General features: G+C 36.5%; 1 protein-coding gene across 8 annotated transcripts in view; it reads left to right on the top strand.

Moving 5' to 3' along the window:
• Positions 1-12574, top strand: part of BRD1 (bromodomain containing 1) — a 70612-nt gene extending 58038 nt beyond the window's left edge. For all 8 annotated transcript variants that reach the window (XM_065665309.1, XM_065665315.1, XM_065665302.1 and 5 more), the window contains 5 exons: positions 1408-1543; positions 2865-2992; positions 5406-5515; positions 7765-7919; positions 10686-12574. In XM_065665309.1, the coding sequence (XP_065521381.1) occupies positions 1408-1543; positions 2865-2992; positions 5406-5515; positions 7765-7919; positions 10686-10869 (713 nt within the window). In that variant the 3' untranslated portion in view covers positions 10870-12574. The remainder of the gene's footprint in view (positions 1-1407; positions 1544-2864; positions 2993-5405; positions 5516-7764; positions 7920-10685) is intronic.
• The last annotated feature ends 2279 nt before the right edge of the window (positions 12575-14853 follow it).

Here is a 14853-nt window from a genome sequence, read left to right on the forward strand (position 1 = left end):
AAGGTCTCCGAGGCATCAGTGGGAAATCCCTTGAATCACTGTATGGAAATGCCCTGAAATATGACTAGGTCATACAAAGTAACTTGCTAAGCTCAAGTTCCTTAGTTGTTCTCAGTGTTCTTTGCAGAGGTCTTCCTAGCAAACAGACTGGAAGAATTAGAACTTAATAAAGGGAGTTCTGCCATAATTGTCTTATAGTATAATGCCCTACGGAAAGACAAATGAAGTTACATAAGCTCACTTGACTGTGTCTGAATGAGCAATGATCATGATGACCTTTAAGACTCTGATAATAGGATATCTGGGATGGGTTGCTCTTTCTTCCAGTATTAGAAGCATGCTGCTGGTCATAGCCTTAAGTAAAAACTTTTCTTTGTTGTGAGGAAACAAATGTGCTGAGAATTCATCTTAAAATTTTGTTCCCTTTGCAGTCTACAGCTTGCAGTAGCTGATTGCAGGCTACTGCCATTGCCTTTATCCCAGTTCATTTCTGTTAATACTCTCAAGTCTGTGTTGGATTCTTTATTTTTTTTCAGTTCTGATGTCCACACGTCTTCCCCTCCTCCTTGGGAAGGTCTTCAGAATGTGATCTTAAACCTGTTAATATGTCTCTTTAACCAGATACGGAAATGGCTTAAGAACTGTACTGTTTGTGAATTAGGAAACCCAGAGCAGGATTGGTGGCAGCCCATGAAATCAGTATCTTGTAATTATAAAAGCCTTATTTTTACGTTTTCATTACAACTGTGAAACTAAAATACAGTAGCCTTGGATGTACCTAAGCTTGTGCCAGGGTAAGGATAGTCAAAAATAGTAATGTACATATTATTGGTTGTTAATCACAGAAAAAAGACATAATGTCAGTTTGAATTTGCAGAAATGGAAGGACTTCCAGGAAGACGTAGATAGCATCAGGAGGGAATCCCTACCACTCTTTACTTCCAGTGTTTGAAATGGATTTTCAGTATTTCTTGACTTACGGTTGTAGCATTGTATTCAAAGGAGTCTTGTCTTGACTTGGTAAATCTGACTGGTTTGGAACTTTTTTTTCCTCCCTTGGGTTTTGGTTTTTTTTTTTCTACTCAGCTTCTGCAGCCTGTCTCAGTAGTTGGAAACATGACATACAGACACTGATTTGACACTCAATTTGGCATTTCACATATTACGGTCTTAACTTTTTTAATGTTACCTATTTTCATCCTGTCTTTAAAATCTGGATTACAGGAACCTCCTATTTATAATACTGTGTTCTGAAATGAAATGTTTGGTGAATGCTTGTGTTATTTCTTCACATCGAAATTCTTGAAGTACAGAACAATAATGATGCAATGTGTGAATACAAAAAAGTTTTTATGAAAATGGTGTGGTTTCAAGTTTGATGTAGTTTATTTTTGTGTTACACTGTAGGTCTGTCAAATGGTTTTGGAGATGGAAGTAAAGAGAGAGCATTAGATGATACTCCTGGAAGAAAAGTTGAACCTCGTCGCCGCTGTGCATCAGAATCTAGTATTTCATCTAGTAACAGTCTTTTGTGTAACTCAAGGTAAAACTGTAAATCTGAAATACAATTTGAGACTAAAAATACCAGTTTTCTGTACTGCTTGTGAACCACATTGGAGGATTGCATAAATTTTAGAAAAAAGGAGTACATGTCCATTTTCTCAGTTGTGTGTCAAATCTGAAACACCTTTCAGGTTTGCTGGGATTCTTCTGTTGAACTCCCCTTATTACAGATTTAGGCAGTTACACTTTATACTTGATGGCACTTCTCTTGCTCTGTATAGATACATACACGTTTGTGCATATAGTGTCTTGTTTTATGTTCCTAATCCCAATCACTGAAAATAAACGTGTTTATTTCAGTAAAGGGAGGGGAGAAGCAGTTTCCAAAGCAAAGCGTTGTACACAGGGAATGTCAATTCAGTAGCTGTGGAACTGCAGTTTATAAGTCTCTGGTTTGGAATACTGGCTATTTACTCCAGTGATGATGGTAGCTGTATGCCAACTATTGACTCTCTCTGTGAAGTCTCTTGGTAAAGACAGAACTGTCAAAATGGTCACCTCTGCCACCAATGATGAAATTTTTCTCCATCACCTATGGTGATATCCATATCTTCCAAAAGCACACTGATCTGTGCATGAAAGGTAGGAGTGATCTCTAGTCCTAGGCTGTGAGGATGGGACATAACAGGAGTACAGGTCAGTCTGTTAGGCAAGGGGGAAAAGGAAGGTTTTATTCATGTGTTCAAGATTGGTATTGGACTGCTTAAGGGTGTTAGCTCACTCATGTTAAACAGGCTTTCAGAAACAAAAAAAAAATTAATATTGTATCTCTTATAAATGTGGTATATTGAGGATTTGATCTAGTAGATTTGATTTCTGTTCAGACTCTGGGATGTCTTAGATAAAACTCAAGTGTGCAGATAACATTTCCTGTTTTATGTATAGATACTCCACAACTGAAAGACATGAATTTGTAGTGAAAAAATGAAAGAGAAGATAGTCGTGTTTCCTATATAGTGGAACTGTTTGCTCCGAGCAAAAGGAGTTTGTTTTCATTTGGCCAGTATCCACTCTTAACACTGAAGACAAAACAGCTTATCTTACTTGTGCATGTATAGCCTGTACAGCAGCTGAGGTGCAGTTGCATACTGTTTGTCTTTTGCTGTTAACTAGGCAATTCAGCGCATGAAAATAATCTGGGATCGTGGCTTTTATGTTGTTTTTGTTACATAAAATTTGTTAGAGCTTGTTGCTCTGATTTTACTGTGTACTGATGAATTTTAAATGCTTCTTCAAAGTCTTGAGTTATAGTGAACCATGTTAATTATCAAGTAATGGTTTTAATATTAATACTTTTGTAGTTTCAGCCTACCAAAGTGTGGTAAAGGTAAACCTGCACTTATACGAAGGCACACACTGGAAGACCGAAGTGAATTAATATCATGCATTGAAAATGGAAACTATGCCAAAGCAGCAAGAATTGCAGCTGGTAACTATAAATAAGTGTATTCTTTGTAATATTGTATAATAATAATTCTGTCAATTTATTTGACAGATTCCAACATTCTGATTTTTGCTGGTGAAATACATTGAGCATTCTGAAAGTGGTGTTGATAGCATTGCAGAAATTACTGATTTCTGCTTTTGTCTCTTTAAAGATTTTGAAGAGAAAATAGTACCTGACCTTTTATTATTTTTATTATTATTAATAAGTGACATTTAAAGTGATCAAGTTTCTTTAGTAATACAATCAAAGTTTTACCTGAAGTACTGTTTGTGGTTCTCTCAATAATTTTCTTCATTAGAATATTTGGTGTGGGGTTTAGTCTTCAGATACTGTTCTGCATAAACGTGTTGACAGACAGGTAAGACGTAGTCTGCTTTGATTCAGGAAAAACTTGAAATTGGAAAGAAGTGTAAATTCCTAGCAGTGTAGAGGATAGTAAGTTACCACATTTCAGGGAAATAACTACATACTTTTTGATACATTTTCCACCTGTTTCAGTATTTTAATTGCATGATAGGATTTAAGTAGGTCATCTCTTCCGTAAGTAGAACTGTCTTTGTGTAATACAATGCTCCCATGCTGAAGTTAGGCGTCAGCCTTGTAGCATCTAGCATGTAGTAGGCCTGTCTTTAGTTTCTGACCTTACAACTCTTCACCCCTCATGCTGGGTGTTCCTTGTTCAAGGACTCTTCCATGTGTTTCTGGTGGTTTTGTCTGACTCTTCGTTTGCCTTAGTGTGTTCTTTCAACCCCATATGATCAGTTTTGTTTGTTTTTCTTGTAGCTGATCAGTTTTCAGATACTGCTTCATTACTCTTGCATTTAGTATCTTTATTATCTGTATGGTAGTCTCTTACACAGGACTTTACCTTTTCCACTTTCTGTCCTCGGTATTCTTACATTTAACACTTTCCACTTAGAATTCCTATACCTGTTGTTTTCAGAATTCGTGATCTCTCTTAATTCTGTTCTCAGGTACATTCTGTAGCCACCTATAAGGAGGAACAGATGATATTAAACAGCACAGCCCCATACTAGCTACTGTGAAGAAAAGTAACTCTATCCCAGCCAAAACCAACATGTGATTATAGATCAAAAATAAATTGTAATTTAATTGATTTAGCCTATGGCTGTGAATTGCCCTAGAATATATTGTGGAGAATGACTGACCTTTTTTTTGTAATCACCTAAAGCCCCTCTTCCTTGCTATTTTTGCTCTTAAAAGGTCTGAAACCACTTTTTTTCCTGTACTTTTTTTTTTGTGATATTGAGGCAGAACTTATGTCTGCATGCACTGTTTCATTGTAAATAAGCATTGCCCATTTTAAATGGGAGCAGACAGGGAAGAATTGAGGAAGAAATCATATTTTGGCAAGTAGAGAGCTACTTCTATCAAGTATTGCCTTACTGCTAAAAAAACCCTGCCACTGCCACCTTTGAACTGTATCTCAGTACCGCGGTTCCCTATACAAGAAGTGCCACCTCATCTTTACAGCCTGTGAACTTCCAGCACCTTCTTCCTACTTTCTCCACCCCAGTTACATCTTGAGGGGATAACTCGCTGTCTTCCACCCAATCTCTTGACCATATCACTATATGTGTAGGGGCCGATTGCAGTTCTGGATGACTAAAAGTCTTTAACCTCTCTCATGCTTCAGTCCAGTGGTGACAACAGAGAAGAAAATGGAGGATTCTGGTAGAAGCAAGAAGTAATATAAACTCAGTTTTCTGTTGCCTCCTGAGAAAGAAGAAGCCAGTAGCTGATTCCTTGCCTCCCTGTTTGTCTTTCTAACTTTGCTGCAGGAAAGGCTGGGAAAAGAGACCAAGAGGGCCAATTAAATATAAATAAATGAATAAAAATTAAAATGCAGAATGGGACTTCTGCATAAGAGTAGAAAGGTATACCGGACAGGCATTGTAAGTTACGAGGCACTAGTCCTATTATGGTATCCAACACTTTGGAAACACACCATGCAACTTGAATCTTCAGTACCATCATGGCTTTGACAGGATTGTCATTGTAGTTTTCAAAGACATTGGTTGTTTGAAGTACCGCGACATTATGATTTCTTTTGAGCTTTTTCCAAAGGGAAAGGATTATTAGAATTTGGCAAACACTGGCCTTCTGAGAATTAAGGTGGTTTAAGATACGCTGTTTCCAGAAGTGTCTGGAAACTTAAGTTCTTTATCTTTAGGCTTGGATTAAAGTATCAGTATAATTTAAAGAGCTATTTTGAATGTTATCTGCTTTTATTGCTATTTTATATGTGCATGAAAAGTGGTGTTGATATTTGGATTCTAATGATCATGAGATACTGATGACAAGTGCAGAAGATTGGTCAGAGGTTTCATTCTTTAACATTTTAATATTATATTTAATTATTATTTGTTCTTAGAAGTTGGGCATAGCAGTATGTGGATTTCAACTGATGCTGCAACATCTGTTCTTGAGCCTCTCAAAGTAGTATGGGCCAAATGCAGTGGCTATCCCTCTTACCCAGCTCTGGTAAGTACACTGCTTCTCATCAGTACACTAGTGATACTGTTTCTGGTCTGGAAACACTGAAGTGTGAACTTAAGCCAGTTTATAAATTCCCGTTCAGGTTGAATAAAGGTGGATTATTCTGCCCTCTTAACTGTGCATTATTTATAAAATTATTGCAATATCAGATGTTGAGTCAATAATTACTTCCCTACCCAACATCTGAGATGCATAATGCCTGTTGTGGTTTCACCCCAGTCAGCAGCTAAGCCCCACACAGGTGCTTGTTCACTCCCTCCCCTTGGTGAGATGGTGGAGAGAATTGGAAGGGTAGAAGTGAGGAAACTCATGTGTTGAGACAAAGACAATTTAACAGGTAAAGCAAAAGCCATGTGCACAAGCAAAGCAAAACAAGGCATTCATTCACCAGTTCCCATGGCAGGCAGGTGTTCAGCCATCTCCAGGACAGCAGGGCTCCATCACACATAATGGTTACTTGGAAAGACAAACACCATCGCTCCCAACGTCCTATCCTTCCTTCTTGTTCCCCCAGCTTTATATGCTGAGCATGAAACCATATGATGTGGGATATCCTTTTGGTCAGTTGGGGTCAGCTGTCCTGGCTGTGTCCCTTCCCAGCTCCTTGTGCACCCCCAGCCTGCTCGCGGGGGGGCTGGCGTGAGGAGCAGAAGAGGCCTTGGCTTTGTGTAGGCACTGCTCTGCAGCAACGAAAACATTCCTGTGTTGTCAGCACTGTTTACAGCACAGATCCAAAACAACAGACCCATACCAGCCACTATGAAGAAAATTAACTCCAGCCAAAACCAGCACGTGTCTTGGTAGTCTTTGTTTCTGCAGTATATATTACTGTTTTAAAGTATCTACTGAATAAGCATTTGACAGACATCTTGTTGGTGCTGGAGCTATATTTTCTGTTGCAAAATGAGCATAGAAATACTCTGATTCTGCAGTTCATTAAAGAAACAGAACGCTTGCTATCGTCGGAATAAATTGAATGATTGTATCCAGTTGTGAATGTCATGCTGGAAACTGAAAGCTGTTGTGCCTGTGTTATTTTAGGAGAAATAGAGAGTTCTACTTACATTAAAGCTTGCGGAGAAATGTTGATAAAGTGTTTGGCTTCAGGTGTTTGGAGTTACAGAAACAGTGCATACACTGGCTTGATTTCTCTAATAGACTGCACAGTTATGACTTCTAATGTGTGTGTGCTGGGAACTTCAGGAAATGCTGGGAACATCAGGAAATGTAATTGTACAGAGTCAGGTTAAAACCTCTGGAGGTGAGATTTAGAGCACTTAAGTGCTCTCAGTGGGTGACTCGAACACTCTTGAGTCATGCTGAAAATTCAATGATTTGGTTGTCTCTTGAATGGTGCTAGCACTTTAGTATTAGATTTTAGTTGATCATGACTAAAGGTCTCCTTTTCTGCCTACTCCTCTATGTCAGCACTGGTGTTTCTCTTGAGTGTGTGATGAGTTGATCAAGGAATTAAACCTCAGTCAAGAGACAAAAGTTCTCCTGATTTCTACAAACTCTCCACAGTGTTAGCTTTCTGTTGTTTTAATTCCCATAATCAGTTTACCATGGTTTAAGATTAGTGCCAGTTTGGAAGATAGGAAAAAAAAAAAAAAAAAGGAAGTTTAGAGAGTAGGTAGGTGGAACAAACATGGAGTAACATAGCTCCTCTTTGGTGGAAGCTGAACACTTAATTATGCTGTGATCTGCCTACAAAAGAGATTTTTCCATTAGCGTGATTATTAGTTCAATGCTAGTGGCATCTTCCGCCCTCCCCTAACCTTTGTTTAGAAAGAATTTGTGACTGTAACTTCATGTTTTGCTAAAAATGGAGTCATTAAATTGGGTATGCAAGATATTTGGAAGTGACTTCAGATATCTTTTTTTGGGGGGGGGCGTGTTCGTTTTTAAGGGTGTTTTGCTCCATTTTTGAGTGTGGGGCTTGTACTTTTCAGAAACAAATATTTATACCTTAACATAAGCTTGTTTCTTTAAGGTATCTGAAATTCAAACCCCAAAATTTGCTGTAGAGACAGGTTTTTCAGTTAAATCTAGCGCTGTGCCTCCAATATACCTGTTCAGTGTATGTCAAAAAGTTATGTGTGTAAAACAAAGCCAATTTGTATGCAGTAGCTGCTCAGTTCATGATTATTTTCCCCTTAACTATTTGTAATATCTCCTTAAAATAAATGATGTAGTTTAAAAAATCAGGAACTGTTATTTATTCTCTTTCATAGATTATTGACCCTAAGATGCCTCGTGTTGCTGGCCATCACAACGGTGTTACTATACCAGTGCCACCTCTGGATGTACTGAAAATTGGAGAACAAATGCAGACCAAATCTGATGAGAAACTATTCTTAGTGCTATTTTTTGACAATAAAAGAAGTTGGTATGTTATTGAAATGTGTTGTTTGATGTAGTGACTTAAAATTTTAAAAGCCTGTACCTTTATCCTGAAAGAATTGAGACATTATCGTTCCATGGATATCTTTCCTACAGAAGTATCAACTGTAAAGTAAAAATTTCATATTTGAGTCTATTCTTGGACCAAGGTATATCGTTAATGAAAGGTACCTTTCTATGGTGAATTTGGAAGAAAATAAAATAAGTTGTTAAATAGGCTTTTGGTTTGATACACAAGCTGTTTTCACTTACTGACCCAATAAAATTGCTTCTTTAGCTAAACAGGTTTTTTAAAGGTAAAAGTATTTATCTCTATCAGCCTTCATCATTCCTTCCCAGATGACACCACTTTTTCCCCCCCAGTCTGCTCAAGTGCATTTTCTTTAAATTCTTAACCTCTCAAATCCTTTATTAACACTCTCATTTGAAGTTCTTGACCCTTTTTAATTTTTTTCTTTAAACCTTTTCTTCTTCAATTTCTTTCAGTATCAGAAATATGCTCTGTGAAGCCTGAAGGGGTAATTTAGACAATAAAATATTCTTTCACTCATGCTGGCTTTTTTGTTGCTGCTGTTTCGGTTTTTGAGTACATGTTTGTTTAGGTTTGTTGGTTTAGTTTTTTCCCCCTCCAGATATGGAAGCTTTTCATGAACTACCTCTCTTTTCTTCCCTTCATCAAATTATGTATTTCATTCTTACGTTCTTAATCTCTCTTCTCTCTGTGTTTCCACACAGATCAAGCTAGCTTTAACTCTTTTTATATCTTAGTTTTATTCTTGAATTTGTTTACAGCTTCAGATACCATCTTCCTCTTTAGCTGATGAAATGTCTAGTAATGCTGCTGTTTCCCTGACTCTCTGTCCCATTACTCTTAACACCTAAATAATTTCTTGCCTGAGGTTTGCTTTTCTGTCCCCAGAGGCCCTTTGGCATAATCACTATTCCTTGGCTTGTTCTTCAATTTTTTATTAATTAGTACTTTTTCATGATCTTGTTCAGTTGTGCAGGATTCCATGAGATTCTTCATTCTTCTGCCTTTGTTCATGGAGATCATCCAAATTTAAACATATTTAGTATTCTGTTTCTTATTATTCTCTTGCTGGTATCACAGGTGTAATGCATGCTCTCCCCTAGCCACTTTCTTAATGATTGCTGTGTTTGCTTCTTGATCTTCGGAGTCCTCTGCACCTTAAAACCTCTCTGATTCATTGCCATATGTAGATGGTTCTAAGTCTTGCAAATACTATGCAGAGCTGTCTCTAATGGATACTCAGCATAGAGGGACAGGAAAGGCTAAATAAATACTCTTCCAGCACCTTTCACCTCCTCCCCTCCCACTACTTTTTTTGGTAATGGTTCTTTAATTCTCATTATTTTGGCCATTTTGCCACTCATCACTCTTAACTTATGTTTTGTCTCTCCTACTGCTGAACCCACATGTATGATTTTCATTCACTTGCAGGGTCATCTTCAGTCCACGATACCAGCTTCTATCACCTATGGATTACCTTTTCAAATAGTCAGACTTGTTTCTTCTTTGACACGTGCATCTGAAGGATTTGCCAAGCTTTCTGTTAAAAATACCTTCTTTATAACTTCTCTCTGATCTGTAGCAAAACTTACAGACTGCTGCTTACCATGCTGATGTTACTGTTATTTACTGTTCTGTCTGTATCCTTGTACTGATTCTTTATGTTATTTTGGTTTCAGTGTGTGTACAATAGGGTTGTAGTTTAGAGTGCTTTAATAAAAAATAGTATTTCAAGAGACAGTTTTATTGGGTAAAAATTAAGCGACCTCTTTGAATAAAATGTTTTATATCAGACTTTACTGTCTGATTTGCAGTTGGTTTGGCTCCAGATGGACTCCCAAACGGAATTTTTTTAACAGAAGCACGGTTGATGCCATTTGCAAGGTTGCAATTGTAAGCTACAGTAACATACTTTTAATAGATACTTATTAGTTTACCTAATTTTTACCTAATTTGTTTACCTATTTTTTACCTAATTTTAGTTTACCTAATTTTTAAGTTACCTTATCTGTAACTTAAGAAAATAGGGTTAAAATAAACATTTATGGAAATGAAGTAAATTTACTTCATACTTTTTGATTAAACATTTAGAAAGCTTTTCCTTTAACTAAAAGAGCGGAGTGCAGAGATTTTTTCATTATCACTTCTCTATGCCCAGTAATTAGTGATATTCACAGAGCTTAAACCAGGAAAGTACTCTGAATTAAATTAAAAGTTAGTGGGATTTCATGATGCAGGGTAAAAGCATACTAAGCAGAACTTCCTTGACAGTTTAGCTTTCATCATAAATCCAAATTGAGATGTCTTAAGGCAAAAAGACAAAAATTAATCATCTGCAAATTCCTAGTAATAATGGAAGTGACAGAATGAACATAATACTGTGTCAGGTTAGTCTTATGCTTTGTTCATTGTTACATCCTTCTGCCTGTACTTAAACTGCATCAGTATTTCATGCTGGTTTTTTTCAGTTCATACTTAATAGCAATCATTAACTATCATTGAATTGCAGTGTATTAGTTGTTTTATGGAAGAGGCTTAATATCTCATGTTCTTAAAATATGGCAAGTAAGTACTATCTTAAAAGGAATTTTATAACTTTACTGAAGATAGTAAAAGCTGATCTGTGATATGGAAAATGCAATATAGCAGCCCTGACATTTCTGGATGAACTTTTTTCTTTTACTCCATATTTAACATACTTATTTTACCCTTTCTTTACAGGCAGTGGCTTCCCAAATCCAAAATGGTTCCCCTTGGAATAGATGAGACCATAGACAAGTTAAAAATGATGGAAGGACGTAACTCAAGCATACGAAAGGCAGTAAGAATTGCTTTTGATCGTGCTATGAATCACCTGAGTAGAGTCCATGGAGAACCAGTCAGTGACTTCAGTGATATTGACTAACAAGAGATTCTACCAAGGCGTAAAACATACCACACAGACTTGAACTCTACTAATGAACCTCTTTGTCTAAAAGAATGTATTGAAGTTACAACCCCTTAATTGTTGGTTCAGTGGCTGAGTTCTGCAAACTTGAAATAGTTGAGTAAATCTCCTAAATCACCATTGCCATATTGATTAATGATTTTACTGTGTTGTAGTTTGGAGGATTTTCCACTAAACCTGTTAAAATGTCTTGTTCATAGTGTTCATAATTGTACATAAATGTATATTCAACACTTAACTTATTCTGATTTTAGAAGTAGCTCTTTAATTCCTTTTTTAATTTTGCTGGGGAGGGAGTTGGTTTTTGTTTCTGTGCTTTTTACTTTTCTTTCTTTCTTTCTGAGGTTAAGTTACCTAAGCACCATCTTCCAGCTGAAGGTGTTTAGTGAATCTTCAAGCCTAATATCAAAATGGCATCAAATATATGTTTGCCTAAATCATATACAATATGGTGCTGCTTTGTATCATTTCTTCCTTGGTCTGTAGCTTCTGAAAAAGACTTCTGAATGTTTGTGTAAATCGTTGCTCTTTGCACAAAGTACCACATATTTAAGATTGATGTAAATTTACAATTACAAATATGTATTTTAAGAAAGGAAGTTGCATTATTTTGGAGGGTACTTTGTGAGAAAGGCATAAAAAAAAAATATACTATGTACATCACTTGCAGATCACCAAAAACACTCCATTGTTGCCCAAAATAACTTGATTGTTTTTGTTTTAAACAAACCTGGCTTAAAGCCTGCAAGCACATTATTTCTTTCAAAACCGTATCCCATTTATCTCCCATTGGTTTAATTTTGTTGATATTTGTGCCTCCCTGTGTTTTATTTATTGTAGAAAATGTATTAATTTGCTTTATAATGAAAAATAAAATTGACAAATATATTGATATGCATTTTTATACAGGCACATGAGAAGACAACTTGGTTTGGGAGAAAAATGTATTGGAAATTGTATAAAAACTTGATGGTTTGTGTGTAATTCGGTTTTTTTGGTAACTTGTAATCTTCTGTTTCCAATGAGGGGATTTATGTAACTTTTAATTTAGAACACTTTGGTAGCAATAGAAACTTTGGATACATTTTTGTATGGTACATGTGATGTATATAGAATTAGTACTTTATTTTTATTTTTAAGAAGTAAAGCATTATGTTTGGGCAGGGGGAAGAAGGAGGGTGGGTTTCCAGAACTGCATTTTTATATTAAAAAGAAAAAAAGTCAAGATACTGATTGTTGTAGCTACTTTATTCCTACCTTCACTGAGATACTGAATTTGTAACAATGAAAATGGCAAGGTATGTTTGCAATGTGATTTATAATGACTCCATTATTTATAAATGCACTGTGTTTGAACTCTTTTGCAGTGATATCTTAAATACTGTACCAAGTTATATAATATGAAACACCAAATATAATGCATATGAATGCACGAAGTATTTATGCCCAGCTTTTTTATAAAGGATTAGCAAATACAGCAAAACCAATACTTTTTAAATCTTTTTTTAAAACTTCATTGAATAGCATACTTCATTGTTAAACCTGCTTGAATCTTTATTTTAAAGGGACAATTACTTTTTAAATAGTTTTTAATGTTTTTATTCTCTATTGTTTGTAATACCCCCTTAGAAGCTTGAAATAAAATTTCTTTCTCAACTGTTAATTTTGTCCTGAATTTAGCCCCTGAGAGTTTGCTGTAGTGCCCATTTTCTTACTCCGTGACTGAGCTGGTACAGAGGCAGTAGTTCAAGAACCTGATTGTTTTCTTGCTGTGGCATGCAGTGTCATCCTTGATGAGCCCTCTGCATGGTAGGTATTGTAGCTAGCTGCACTAGCTGAGACCAGTTGCCTGTAATGGACTCCTCTTATAATTAGAGGATGTTGCATCAGAGAGTAGTTGGATACATTTCACAAATGATCAAGCAGATAGTTTTCACAGTCTTGACAGTAAGCACAGCTTTAGGGGAGTAGTGATGGCAGGTATCTTGTAAGGACCGTCACGGGGGCACGCTTCTGTGATGGAAGCAACAGCCACCTCAGGTAGAAAAATTAGTTTTGTGGTTTGTCTAAAGTAGAGTATCTGTGTAATGACTTCAAGTATCTGCCAGATAGCCACACTCATCTTTGAAGGGAATAGAGCTTAATTTGTGCGATATTGAGACAGTAGAACCATTTGTCCTCTGTTAGGTCTGCCTGTTAAGAGTTTTCCAAAAAATAGCCTGCATCAGATTTTATTTCAGACTTATTCCACGAAATATACTCAAATTCCGGTGTGTGTGAAACTGGATAATGATTCACAGCCTCATTCTGGCAGGCAGAGAAAATGGGGTGGGTTTTTTTTGGATCTGTCAGGCCTTACAAAGCTAAAATTGCAATTACAGTAGGAGTTGGAAGAAGATTTGGTACTTGTATGATGAGAATTTTGATACCTCTCAAGTATAAAATCACAGTTGAGTATACACACAGCTGCAAAATGATCCGTTAGAAGGCTTCCCAAGTTCTCAGCTGCTTCTGATGGTAGCAACAGGAGAGGGAAAAACTATCTCCTTTTTCAAAAACAAGAGCAGAACAGTAATTATGTTATTCTGTAACAGGTTGTTTAATCAAGTCTCGGGATAAGCTTTCGTTTGAATTTTGCTCTGACTTGCAAGTTTCATTTTCTGGCTTTTATCTTCAGAGATAGCACCATCAGTTCTTAAAGAAGGTGAACTTGCTGCCTTGATCTTACAGGTGCACTTCAGAGAATTCTGAGCTGGAAAACTTTACTGATTAAAAGAATCTGTTAAACATCCTGACAATCCAGACTGCATGTTCTTTTGATGAAACTGGCATGAAAAGTATGTTGTTTTTCTTTCATGTATGTGATATTAACTGGCCTGGGAAGTCCTCCCAGATGCTGTCTGAGAGGAGCTTGCAGCAGTGGCTATTGCTGTTGTCATGCTGTCTCATGCCGAATCTCTTCAGATTAGATAAAAGTCTAATAAAATGATTTCTCACAGTTGTCAGTTTTCAGTGTGACCTGTGTGTTTTTAAGGGATTTCTTCCCTATTTGGGAAAGGAAATCCAAGCTCCAAAACTGCTTTATTTCCAAATTCTAGGCCCTAACCAGGTAAAAGTAGAATGAGTACATGTATAGCAGAATGTGCTTCACTGCATTTTTAGACCAAGCTCTTCTATGACACCATAAATAACTGTAAAACAATCATGGAGTGGAAATTAATATTTTAGTGAAGAGAAAAAAAAAAAGTGGGCAACAACGCATCGTACCTTGCTGATTTCTTGGGGAGTGTTATAGCAGTAACTACAGGGTGTAGATTTGCATATGCACTATTCCATTCTGGTATAATCATTTCCTGCTAATGAAGTGTCAAGAGACGTGGATCAGAAGCTGAAACTTAAGTTAAAATCTGTCATCTCTTGTATTAAAATGTGAGAAATCATGTTATAAATATTTAGAAAAAAATGTTGGTAGAGAATGAAAAACAAAACCTGCAAAAGTTTGTATCTGTTACCAAACTTCATTATTTTTGAATGTTTACTGATTGTGATTTTGTATTTTTACACTAGAGGGAGCAATACACACAGACCATCAACATTCGCAAAATAAATACTTCATACTTTCTTTTCGAAGTGCTGCTATTAAAACTTTTTCCTGGCAAACAGTCTTACCCGCTTCTAGTATTTGTAATCAATCAAAAGTAGCATTCTCTGACATTGTGTCTGCAAGTGGGCCCTTTGGGGGTACTTATTTTTAGCTCTGGAGCTAATGCGTGGAACAACAACTCTGGATTTTCCAGCTCTCTTTGTATCTAACTGCTACTGACAGGTAAGTTTTTACACTGTCTCATTTAGCTGTTTGTTTTCTTTCCACAGATTGTGTATTCTATGGCTGCATTTGGTAGTGTTAGAAAATGACTCCGAGCTGCTTGCTGCTAGAAACAT

Source organism: Lathamus discolor, chromosome 1 (assembly GCF_037157495.1).
Source record: "Lathamus discolor isolate bLatDis1 chromosome 1, bLatDis1.hap1, whole genome shotgun sequence".
NCBI classification, from domain to species: domain Eukaryota; kingdom Metazoa; phylum Chordata; class Aves; order Psittaciformes; family Psittacidae; genus Lathamus; species Lathamus discolor.